Source organism: Neopelma chrysocephalum, unplaced genomic scaffold (assembly GCF_003984885.1).
Source record: "Neopelma chrysocephalum unplaced genomic scaffold, ASM398488v2 Primary Assembly neopelma1_23b, whole genome shotgun sequence".
NCBI lineage: Eukaryota > Metazoa > Chordata > Aves > Passeriformes > Pipridae > Neopelma > Neopelma chrysocephalum.
In genome coordinates, this window is record NW_020897692.1 from 11,353,686 (window position 1) to 11,366,252 (window position 12,567).

General features: G+C 36.6%; 1 protein-coding gene across 2 annotated transcripts in view; it reads left to right on the forward strand.

Annotated features, from left to right (window-relative positions):
* COL12A1 (collagen type XII alpha 1 chain) overlaps window positions 1-12,567 on the forward strand; it is a 97,471-nt gene that overhangs the window by 35,719 nt on the left and 49,185 nt on the right. For both annotated transcript variants that reach the window (XM_027697165.1, XM_027697170.1), the window contains exons 17-30: window positions 1,392-1,541; window positions 1,628-1,747; window positions 2,291-2,455; window positions 2,646-2,792; window positions 3,401-3,540; window positions 4,712-4,841; window positions 5,860-6,005; window positions 6,271-6,400; window positions 7,190-7,329; window positions 8,059-8,188; window positions 10,382-10,521; window positions 10,797-10,929; window positions 11,030-11,056; window positions 11,350-11,492. In XM_027697165.1, the coding sequence (XP_027552966.1) occupies window positions 1,392-1,541; window positions 1,628-1,747; window positions 2,291-2,455; window positions 2,646-2,792; window positions 3,401-3,540; window positions 4,712-4,841; window positions 5,860-6,005; window positions 6,271-6,400; window positions 7,190-7,329; window positions 8,059-8,188; window positions 10,382-10,521; window positions 10,797-10,929; window positions 11,030-11,056; window positions 11,350-11,492 (1,841 nt within the window). The remainder of the gene's footprint in view (window positions 1-1,391; window positions 1,542-1,627; window positions 1,748-2,290; window positions 2,456-2,645; window positions 2,793-3,400; window positions 3,541-4,711; window positions 4,842-5,859; window positions 6,006-6,270; window positions 6,401-7,189; window positions 7,330-8,058; window positions 8,189-10,381; window positions 10,522-10,796; window positions 10,930-11,029; window positions 11,057-11,349; window positions 11,493-12,567) is intronic.

A 12,567-nucleotide genomic window follows, 5' to 3' on the forward strand; every position in this document is an offset into this window, starting at 1 on the left:
TGTTATATTCTTTAAGCTAATTAGTTTTACTAATGCATGTATTTGAGTCATGGTTAATGTGAAAAATAAATTTATATCTCGGACTGTAAATGTAATAGTAAATTATATATTAATAGGGGGAGAAAAATCACCCTAGATCTGGTACCATTGCTAGAATTTTCCACGTGGGGAACTGTAGTAGTTGGAAGAAATCTAAAAGTCAAAATAGCTTAACACTTATATTGTACATGAAGCTAACTTTAACTTCCATATTAAAGTTATGCATGCAATGTTTTGAGCTAACATGGTTTTACTTAAACCCTTCTCCCAACTGATTTTATTGTCCTGATTAAGACCAGATCTATATTTTCTATGCAGAAGAGGATCATGCTTTTAACCCCCAGGTACATGGAATAGTTATATTCATGAGTCTACAGTGTTGGATCAATTCTGTGGAACATATATGAAATCACAATATCTTTCAACTGTGATGAGTGTGGCTGATTTTTCTCAATGGGATTTCTTCCATATAAAGACGAGAAGCTCTGATGGCAGGAAGCCAGAAAATTTGCAGCTGGTAACACAATCTACAGGAAAAGAGAGAGAAAGATTTTTTTTTTTGCAAATGGCTGTGGATAAAATTATTGTGTCTTTCTGTTTTGTATAAATATTTTGTGATTTTTCTTGTGATGAAAACAATATTATGCATATTTTATTCTGTAATTTGTAAACTGAAATATTTGAAATAACTTCCTACCTTTCTAGAATATTGCAGCTTTATATGAATGTTTGTTTTTGTTCCCTCTGTATCTCTTGACCTGTGTTTATGTTTGTGTGTCTTCTTTGAATTGAGCTCTTTCTTTCCTGTACATGTAAACTTCTATACCATCTGTATTACTATGTCTTTTTACCCCAAAATTGAGAAATACTATTTTTTTGAAAGTGGTTGTAATATATGCTGTTAATTCCACTATTACATAGTTGAAAATTAAGTAGTAGTAGTTTTGCTATGCATGACAGACTAAAATACTATTAATTTGTATATTTGTATCTGATAATGCGCACTGCCATGTCAGTGATTAGTTTAGTAGTCTTGTACAAAACTTCTGAAATCAGGTTATCAACCATCTTTAAAGACCAAAACAGATAATGACATGACAATAGAGAACACTGGCCTTGACATTTGCAAAGGCTTATTTATAAAAGGAAACATACATGAAGAAATTGAGACAGTTTTTGCCATGGAACCAGTGACTAGTGTGAATAATGTTCACAAATAGGTCATACTTGACAGAGTGCCAGTGAATAAAACTAGAGCTATTTTGGAAGTTAACTCATGACATATGTCATCTAAAAGAATGGAGAAGGAAAACTATCATGCTAAGACTATATTTTTCTGGTTGACATGGCAGGTTTAGAATGTAGAACCAGAGCAGAAGCTGATATTGTGCTGCTGGTGGATGGCTCATGGAGTATTGGGCGGCCAAATTTTAAAACCATCCGGAACTTCATTGCCCGTATTGTTGAAGTTTTTGATATTGGTCCTGACAAAGTACAGATTGGTAAGTTCTCATATGCTGGAGGGAAAATGAAGCATAACTGCTACATAGACACATAATAACTGAGGAAATCATGGCTTTTTTTCCAGGTCTTTCACAGTATAGTGGCGATCCCAGGACAGAATGGAATCTCAATGCTTACCGAACTAAACAGTCTTTATTAGAGGCTGTAGCCAACTTACCATACAAAGGAGGCAATACTCTAACAGGTATGTCACACTGCCAGGATTTTCCTTAAGCTCTAATAAAAATGATTCTAGTAGCTGACCCCAATATTGTTCAGTGAACTCAAATGTGTCCAAGGTGGAAGAGACTTACAGTTCAATGCGGTATGTTTGGAAGAGAACAGGTGTAGCATAGGCTTATAAACTCAGAGGAAGTCTAGAGAAATGTGATAAAAGAGAGCTTGGATGATGAAGAGCTTATGTTACTGTTGAGCATATGAGAAGATGAAAAGTCATCATGTCAGGGTTTGGATGAAGACAACCAGGACCCAGAAGGAAAGCTAGAAGAGATCAGATAGGAGGGTGCATAAAAGTTGAGAGGTTAGAGACTTTGAGAAGGCTTAAATAATATCAGTTGCTGGTAAGTCTGGATGATGGGCTGCAATTAGATTACAAATGCTTCGAGAAGGAAGCAAATTGTGGAATTATGTTGTCAGAGTGAAATCACTAGGATGAAATAATCTCTTTTACCATAACTACTATATGGAAATGGGTTATAGTGATGGTTACTTCTTTGTATCGTGCTAGGAATGGCCTTGGATTTCATCTTAAAAAACAACTTCAAGCAAAATGCAGGCTTAAGGCCCAGAGCTCGCAAAATTGGTGTTCTCATTACCGATGGCAAGTCACAAGATGATGTAGTCACCCCTTCAAGAAAACTCAGAGATGAAGGAGTGGAACTGTATGCAATTGGTAAGTATTATATGAAGAAATGGCCTGCAGCAACCTCCTCCTGCCCATCTTCTAAATTCACAGAGAAGTGATCACGCACTTAAGCACCTGAAAGGGTATTCAAAGAATGTGTTTATGGACTTAAGTTCATGGTATTGTGCCTCATGGCCATAATTTCTAACAAGCTTTGTTTTCATGTCTTATCTGTAAGGTATTAAAAATGCAGATGAAAATGAACTGAAGCAGATTGCAACGGATCCAGATGACATCCATGCTTACAACGTTGCAGATTTCTCCTTCCTGGCTAGCATTGTTGATGATGTAACTACGAATCTGTGTAACAGTGTGAAAGGTCCAGGTACATCACATTTTCAGTCTATTTCATCCTTTTACCATTTACATGTTTGCACTGCCAATTCCTTTTTATTACTTATTGGGAACACTATGTAGCCCTGGGCTGTTTTTTCAGCTGCTGGTGTGAGGAAGTTGTGCAGACCACCTGGACTACCCTGCAGGAGTTCTTCCTTTCCTTTCAACAATGACTGTGTTATGCCTAACACAGCATGACATGGCTGGATGTGCCTTCTTTCTTTCCCAGAATCATGAAGCATGTTTCTTAGTGTGTCAACTTTTTGCCATTGTGGCAGGTTCCTTGATGATACTCCTCCAATGAGGAAAATTTCAGCAGCCCTGCTTTTTTCAAGTGTTTATGTCTGACAGCCCAAAAGCAAAACTGAGCATGGAAAAACAGTAATGTTAGCTGATGGTTCTCCAGTGAAACGCTGGTGTTGAAGGTGGAATAGAAATTACAGGGAGCTTGTTTGGTCTTGAGAGTGTGATGGTGAGCTTCATGAAGTTGTAATTCCTGAGAAAACAGAAACATAAGCAACTACTTAAAGTGATTTTTCTTTCTCCCTGATGATATAAGATAAAAGAATATTTTTTTTAATTTGCTTCCACTTGTAGGTGATTTGCCACCTCCCTCTAACCTAGTCATTTCAGAGGTGACACCTCGTTCTTTCAGACTGAGATGGAGTCCACCTCCTGAGAGTGTTGATAGATACAGAGTTGAATATTACCCTACTGCTGGAGGTAGTCCTAAACAGGTTAGTTCATCTTTGACATTGTCCATAATAACCTTGGACTTCCACATCATGGTAGTATCATTCTGTAATTTGTGCTGTATATAATATAACAGTAAATGAAAAAAAGGTTCCCAAGGTCAAGAATATAATGCCTTGGTAAATGATACAAAATATTACAAAAAATAGGAGCATAAATATAACTTTGGTTGCTTTAATACCATGAATCAAGGAATAAAATGTACCTCTTCAAAACACTTGACTGCTATTTCTAGTAATTCCTTTCTGTTCCTGTTCCAGTGTCATATATTGGTTTAAATATGTCTATACCAGCAATTTTCTGGCCATAATGCAATAAACTTTCTTGTTAGTAGAAAAAAAGACAGTAGGTGATAAAGTTGTGCTTAGATTAACACTGTGTGATGGTACTTTGAATCTGTGCCTGAGTATGTATTCTAAACTGTTTAATGCACAGGATCAGACTTATCTTGTGGTTATTACTTCTCTACACAAAGAGTCAGTGACTCACAACCATTGATTGTAGGCAATCTGAATTGCTCATCACTCTCTTCAACCAGACAGAATAGTATTTAGGCACATCTGTGTACCTAACTCTGAACTTTTCGTCTCTGAATGTTGCTTTTAAATCTAAACTTAGGAGACTCATGGGGACTCTTTACTCATGGAGAGTTTAATCTGAGTAAATCATGACCTCAGGATTTGGCGTTTGATTAAAGTTGGAGCTGTCAATACAGCGTACACTGACTTTACAACTTGACTGCTTCCTGGAATTTCTGTTCTTCAAGGTGTTGCCATGTGCTGTAACAATCTAGATTATCCTGGGTGTTTGAAACCTTTTCTCCAAAAGTGATAACATATATCCCTGGCACTTTCTTTATGCTGTTTACTAATATAGAAATGTAAACCATGCGTGAAAGCAGAATGCACAGTAAGTGATGCTAAATATATCCAGATCCATTTAAGACAAGTTTCTGTATGAGATTTACCTACAGCTTGGTTTGCAAAAATATTGCTATACCATCAAATGAAATACATAGAAGGTTAAGACCATACTTTATTTAGCTCCTTACCATTGATTTCTGAAGAGTTTCACAAGGAATGATTGTTTTTCTTAGAGATAAGATTGCAAATATATTTGTTGTACAGTTGTTAACATTGCTTCTCTTTTATGTAGTTTTATGTAAGTAGGATGGAAACAACAACAGTTCTGAAAGATCTGCAACCTGAAACAGAATATGTTGTTAATGTGTTCTCTGTGGTAGAAGATGAAAGCAGTGAACCTCTGATCGGCAGGGAAACAACTTGTAAGTTAGAAATGGATATTGAATAACAGCCAGTTTGGCACCTGGGGAAATATCCAGTAGATCTTTTAGCACTATGGGCTTTTTTCTTAGCAGAAACAAAATTTTTAATTTGAATGACTAAACTGTGTTGTGATACACAGGTTGTTCAGATCTTGTCTGGAAAACTTCAGCAAAGTGAAACTGCAGTGTGGCAGAAAATGTTTGTCTCATCTTCTTTCCAGACTCATAAAGCATGGCTGTACAAAACTAGAACAATAGACATGAATTGCAAGACAGAGTTTAAAAATTACTGAAATCCGATCATATACAAATGTATACTCTTGTATTTTTATGCTAGGTGATTAATTCCTGCTACTATCAGACAATGATTTCTATTAGAAATGATTTCTAATTAGCAAAAAGCCAATTCAACAGAGTTATGCCACTTCTATGAGATATAACTAAGCCATGTTTCTACTATGATTTGCCTACATGATTGATTTTAGATATATTTATGCTGAATGCAACACTGGGTGACTTTTCTCCCTCTTTAATAACATTGATTGTTTGCTGTTCATTTCACTTCTTTGTTTTGTATTAGGCTTGTCATACACCCTTAAAATATTTGCATAATTTTTATGAAGTCTGCTGTAGTTTATTTAATAATTGGAGAAATACAGAAAACAAGAAGAAAGGACAAAATATCCTTTTTGTAAAGATCCCAAACCAGTTGTGTTGTTTCATATTAGAGCATTCATGTGAGTTAATGTTGCTGATTAGAATATTAAAGTGTCCGAGTGTAGACTTGTAAGAGTTTTAGCTGTGTATATAGCAAATCTGTAGCCTCATTCAAAATGGAGTGACCATTACCTCATTCTTAAACTAAGAACCACTTAAAATACCAGTGCTTGCAGATCACCTTTCTACTACCCATAATGTACACTAATAACCATGTGCAATATTCTCAGTGGTACTACCTGTGGTATAAAATATGAAGAAGGTGAAAGAAATAAATTAATATATATTTTTTATTTGACAGTGCCAATCTCTTCAGTTAGAAACTTGAATGTTTATGATATTGGATCAACCTACATGCGAGTGAGATGGGAACCTCTCAATGGAGCTACTGGTTATTTGTTAACATATGAACCTGTGAATGCCACAGTCCCAGCCACAGAGAAAGAGGTGAGAGAATTTGTCTTCACTTCCTGTACTCTACCAGAAATAAATTAAGAAAAACTGTTAGACTATCATAATAGTCAAAAGACTGGCATGTACTTTTGAAGTGCAGTGAACTTACAAAGATATTATATACAATGACATCAGTCAGGAAGCTGTAAATATACTGTGAATCTCACAAACAAAATTCCCTTGAAGTTAAATCATTGCTTGCTTTTCTGCCATTGCTTTCTTCAGTTTTAAAACATGGTGTGTTACTTTTCGTGTGCAGATGCGTGTTGGACCATCAGTGAATGAGGTGCAGCTGGTAGATCTCATCCCCAACACTGAGTACACTTTAATAGCTTACGTATTGTTTGGTGATATCACCAGTGACCCACTCACCACCCAGGAAGTGACGTGTATGGACATCTTGATTTTTACTTTGTTATTGCTTCAGCAACATTTAATTTTATTTCATGCAACAGTTTTTATATATTCTGTTTTGTTTAGAAGACCATCTTAACCATGTTTTATGCATTTGCTAACACTCATTAATTTTCCAAAGATCTCAAGGAAATTTCAATGCAAAGGGTCCAAGTATTAAAAGAGGAACAAAACAATTTTTTTGTTGAATAATGAAGGAAGTTGGCTTGAAAATCTTGTGGTCATAGTGTTTTAAAAGGTCTCAATTTTGGTTGCATTAACTTAGAAACCTTGTTCCCAAATTCAGACATTCTCTGAAGTGTAGAAAATAACAAAGAAACATTCCATATCAAGAAAAAAATTGATCTAAATATGGCTTCCTTTTTTATAACTTTCCTTAAATATTTCCTATTGGTGAAGGCATGTTTCTGGGCTAGATGCATGCAGTATGCTTATTTGTAGGTCCTTAAAAAATGTTAAACCCTTAACCATACATGAAAAGTGGCTATTGTCAGCAAAAGTTATGATTTTAAACACTAATACTTCTAAAAGTATTGTGCTAATAATTTACCAAGGTAAAGCTACATACTTTATAGCTATTTTGTTCATTACTGGGACAATAAGCTCCTAAACTGTCTCATCTAATGGCAAGGATGATGAACTTCTTAGAAAGTGAATGCCTCCATTTCAATAAAAGATATGAAAAGTGTTTGCTTGCATCTGTGAGAGACCTATACCTCTACCATAAATAGTATTTTCACTTAGTACTGTCATTATTTTTACAGTACCTTTGCCTGGACCCAGAGGTTTAACAATTCAGGATGTTACTCACAGCAGCATGAATGTCCGTTGGGATCCTGTTCCAGGGAAAGTTCAAAAATACATCCTAAGATACAAAATAGCTGATGACCCTGATGTAAAGGAGGTAAATTCTTGAAAGTACTAAGAAAGAGTTTTATTTCAAGGAGCTAGGTCACTAACATAACAGTAAGAGTAGTATTATAACCCACCACCAAGAGTAAAGAACATCAGTTCAGGGTGATTGCAGTCAGGAAAGGGTATTGATTTCTTGGAAATGGAATAAGCACAAGATGGATTTCTTTGGCTACTCCCTTCTTCCTCCTCCTCCAGAGAGAAGGACCGGAGAATTTTCCTGTGCTTTGGTAAACAGCCATTTCTACTCTCTGGTTAAGTGTCATCTTGCCAAGGTCTAAGCTTACAATTAAGAGGACAGGATTGTGGAATAAAGATATGTTAGCCCCTTTGCCGACTGTCAGAACATGTGTGAGCATTGTTAGAGATGTCTTGTAGTTAGGTACAAGCTTTCCTTGTCTGCACTGCTTGACATGAATCAGCTCTTGGAGGATTAAACATGTTTTTATAAAGAAATGAGAATTTTCTTAAGTTTCAGTCTGCATCCTTGTTTCCAAAAGAATGAAGCCGTGAATGATCCACAAGTACTGCATGTATCTGATATAATATGCTTTGCAAGGAAATTAGTAGATAGCACTCAATATTCGGGTGTAAATTTAGGAGTAAATGACAAAACATAGTGCAGAATACTTTTCCTTTTTCAGTACGGGAATTTCTGCCCTTAAATCAAATGCAGAGTCAGAGCAATTTACAATTCTTAAGTCACTATTTTTATTCTTAGGTGGAAATTGACAGACTCAAAACCAGCACTACTCTCTCTGACCTTTCCTCCCAAACAGTGTACAATGTACACGTTGTTGCTGTATATGATGAAGGAGAATCCCTGCCAACAAAAGCAGAAGCTGTCACTCGTGAGTATTCTTAGTAATCATTATTGTGGTTGGTTTTGCTTTATGTTCTATTAAAGTTGTGCATGTTGCAATACATTATGTGGAGCTGTCATTTAATCTGAGAAAAATTTTACTTGCATTTGGAGCATTATTTTCAATTTAACAAACCCCAGGAATCTTAGATTCCAGTGTCTTACTGCACTAAACACTGAGACTGCAGTCTGCAGAGAGGTGACAGAGCAACTCAAGCACAACTATTTCTGTTTAGAGGCTGAAGGAGAAGTGTAGTGTAAAATGGGTAAGAAAATATGAAGACAGAGGAAAGGTTTAGCAAATCTTTTAGGAAATTGAGTAGGAAGCTGGGCTATATGCTAGAGGATTAGAGAGATGTGATCTTGCTTCTGATCCAAGAGAGTTTTTGCGTCATGGAATGCGAAATCTGCCTCTACTTCTAGAGAATCATCAAGGCAGTATTTGAGTACCTGTGCTGGTTTAAAAGTAAACAGGTGGGACAACTGAACCCAACTCAAAGAGATTACAAGTCAGAATTACAATTCACTAAAGATTAGAATAAATACAATTATACAGAAAAAAATTGGTTTTAACCCCCCAAAGATAGGTGTATAACCAGCACCCTGGACAAGAACAGAACAGTGTTTTTAGCCCCTGTACTGAGCACCATGGGGCCTCCTGGGTGTAAACTAAAAGGAAAGGAAAACCTGTTGGTCTGGATGATGGTCACGGTTCTGTTAAGTAATGATCACAGACTTGTCGAGAGTGGCAGTCACAGTCCTCTTGTTGAAGTTTTGGTCCTCCTCTGTATCCAATGAGTGGTACCAGGAGTCCCAAAACCGGTATACGTGCTCAAGCTCAGGTGGGAATGCCCAGGACCTCCCCCAGGATGGAGAGTTTCACAATGGATGATTTAACTCTGTGAATCATGGGATATTTTTGGAATCTTTGATGATCAAAGTGTTGCAGCTCCCTATTATGCCAGTCATTGTGGACTATTAGCAGCGATGATCCCTCAGGCTGGGTGTGAAGGTGTTAATGCTTTTCCAAAGAGGTGTTATCACAGCTGAGTCATTTGTGTGAAGATGAAACACTCCCCTGCCTTGCAGGGCTTTTTTAATATCCAACTTGTAGCCTGAGATGTCAGGTGTGCCCTGGGCAGCTGCTGCAAACAATCCATTTATTAACAGTCCATCAGAAATTACACAGAGGGTGTAGAATATACAGTTTTGGTTATACCTGCATAGCGATAAACTGGTCCCAGCCCCTGTAACTAGGACAGTACCTCAACAAATAGAGGCAAAGAAATGGAGTTGCACAAACTGTAAGAGCTGATTTCCGTACAACAGAGGTGACAGACTAAAAGGAGAAAGCGGGTGTCAAAGAAGCTCTCATCCTGATCTAGGCTTATGATTTAAGAAGGTAGTTAACCAGAAGAGTTACAACAGAAATGAGCAATGTTATCTTATCACAGCTCCTCAATCTGATATGAAAAAGAAGAGAAAAAACATTCATATGGTCTCTTTTTTCTTCTGAATTTTTTGTAGCCTGATATATTTAAAAATGTTTGTGAGATTTTGTGCTTGCTGTTGGGCTAGTCTTTTTTCTATAGCTGTGGTTTTGTGCGAATGTGTGTGTAAGGAAAGAAGAGGAAAACTCTGCCAAAGAAATTATTTTTAGTTTAATTCTCTGTTTTTACCTGTTTGCATATTTTTTCCCAGTGGCTATATTATATTTAGCTTTCTTAACCTACAGTTAACCTTTGTGAATTCTTCCTAAGTAAGTGGTGCAATTCAGTCGTGTCTTATTTAGCTTATATAAAGAATTTTAAGATTTGGGAGACACTCATGCAGGAGATTGAGCTCTGTCTATGGGAGTTAATAATCACTCCTAACTCCAAAATGTAAGAGCTAGGACTTCAGTTGTTGTGAGTAGGCATGTGAGTTGTGATCTCTGCTGAGGTCAGTAGAGCTGTGTCTGTTTTATCCGGTGATGTGACCTAATGATGTGTCCTCATGAAGGTTGAAGGATGATTTGCTTAGTGTAGGTCGGATGGGTTATATGTAGTCATTAGAAGCATGGTAACTGAGAGATGAATCTCCTACATAATTTTCTAAATTCTTTGTCTGAGTAATTGCTTTGTTTAACTGTATTTATTTTGTAGTTACATTTTGTGGAATACTTTTTCTTTTCTCATATTAGAGCCTGTGCCAGCACCAATCAATCTCAGAATCACAGATGTAACCACAAATAGTTTTAGAGGTACTTGGGATCATGGAGCTCCAGATGTCTCTCTATATAGAATAACCTGGGGACCCTATGGAAGATCAGAAAAACAGGAGGTAAGAATTAGACAGCCACCATAAGCTTTCATGGGCAGTTTCTCAGAGAGTATATTTTTAAAATCAGAAATGTGTTTGATAAACGGCCTATAAATTGCAAGCCCTCCTGTTGTGCACAATGGAAATTCAGTCAGAAGGTGTAGAACACATACAGCCACTTGCAGTGATGTTACTGAGTAAAATGTTACTCAGTTATATCCCACTTTCTATTTGTCTGTTTTGTTTGTTTCGGTTTTGTTTATTTATTTTTTTCCTTTTTTTAATTTCTCCACAAGACTATCTTAAATGGGGATGAGAATAGTTTGGTCTTTGAAAATTTGAATCCAGACACATTATATGATATCTCAGTTACTGCCATCTATCCTGATGAATCAGAAAGCGATGAGCTCATTGGCAGTGAACGGACATGTAAGTAAATAAAGGGATTCTGCATGTTGTTATTCATAGTTATTAAAACAGAAAGCATATACATACAAGAATTCTGAAAATTCTTTCTACTTTTTTCTAGTACCCTTGGTACCTATCACAACACAAGGTAAGGATCTGAATTTCCAGGTATTGTATTATTAAGAAAAACCCATAGCTATCTTTTTCTAAACTGTGACAAATGTTGACATTAAAAAGCTGAGATCATTTCATAAATATTATTGTGTATTTGGAAGAATACTAAACACTAGATTACCACATGTTTATTATTTTACAAACATTACAGTTTATACATTCTGCTCTTGATCAAGCAGTCATGCAGCCCTAAAAGTATGAATGAAATATTTGTCCCTGATTTTTGGTGAATTACATATTTATTCTTTTCTTTATTGCACTTCTTAGCCCCAAAGAGTGGCCCACGAAACCTTCAGGTGTACAATGCAACTTCACATAGTTTGACTGTGAAATGGGATCCTGCCAGTGGTCGAGTGCAGAGATACAGGATCATTTACCAGCCTATCAGTGGGGATGGCCCTGAACAGTCGGTAACTAATTTTGTAGTGCTGTAGTTTTTCAGCCTTAAATACAACCTTCTGCAAATCCATTAGAATAATTTCTTTTTAAAGCACAGCATTGTATATTTTAATGACTTTTTAGGTGAAAATTTCTATTTATAGTGAAACAGTATATACTCCACCTTTTTCTTTCTCCCCTTTCAAATACAAGTTAGAATGCTCTTCACGGAGCAGCAATTACTTTGGATGCATCCCGTTTTCTTGAAAATCACAGAGTCGTAGAATCGGTTAGGTTAGAAAAGACCTTTAAGGTCATCAATATATATCTATAGATATAACTATAATAAAGTTAAAATGTGTTGAGGAGTAAGTCAAGCAGCATGTAAGACTACAAATCACAGATATATTTATCACAACAATCAACGATATGGATACATTGGCTATTTTCCATTTCCAGAGTTTTCAGTTATTTTCATGATGTGGTTCATGTGCTATCAGAGGACTTTGCCATGGAACATGCTGTTCAGTTGAACAGTTGAGACTGTCTCTCACCACTCTAGGGTCAGAAAAACCACCCAGAAGTAGCAGTTGCAAAAAAAAATCGACGCAAAACATGTGCTAGGGAAGTGTTTAAGGTATTTTAGACTCTTTTAATGGGATTGAGCAGCTGTAATGATATGGCAAGCCAGTACTGTATGGTCAGCCAGCTTTCCCTGTGTCGTCAGCAAGAGCTGTGTTGACTACTGGCAGCCTACACAGCACGGCCTGGGAAGGGTAATTCAGTCAGCCTGTTTATCAGAAATATGTGCTACTTAAAAATGCCCCGCAGTGGGAGGCTGTTGTGGTTACTGCCAAATGACTCAGAGGAACAGTCTCAGATGAGAAACACGCTCATTTAATTTGCCCCTGTAATTGGAGATCACACATGTTCAGAAGTGTATCTAGGAATATTTACTTTAGAATCAATTGGATACTTACACATCCATTTTAACTCTCTTCTGAACAACATGCATTTGAGTTGAGGCAATTGAACTATTGAATGAATTTGAGTAGTTTAATGCAAGTTTAGGGAGAAATCACTAGAAGAAAAAGGAACAGCAGTAAG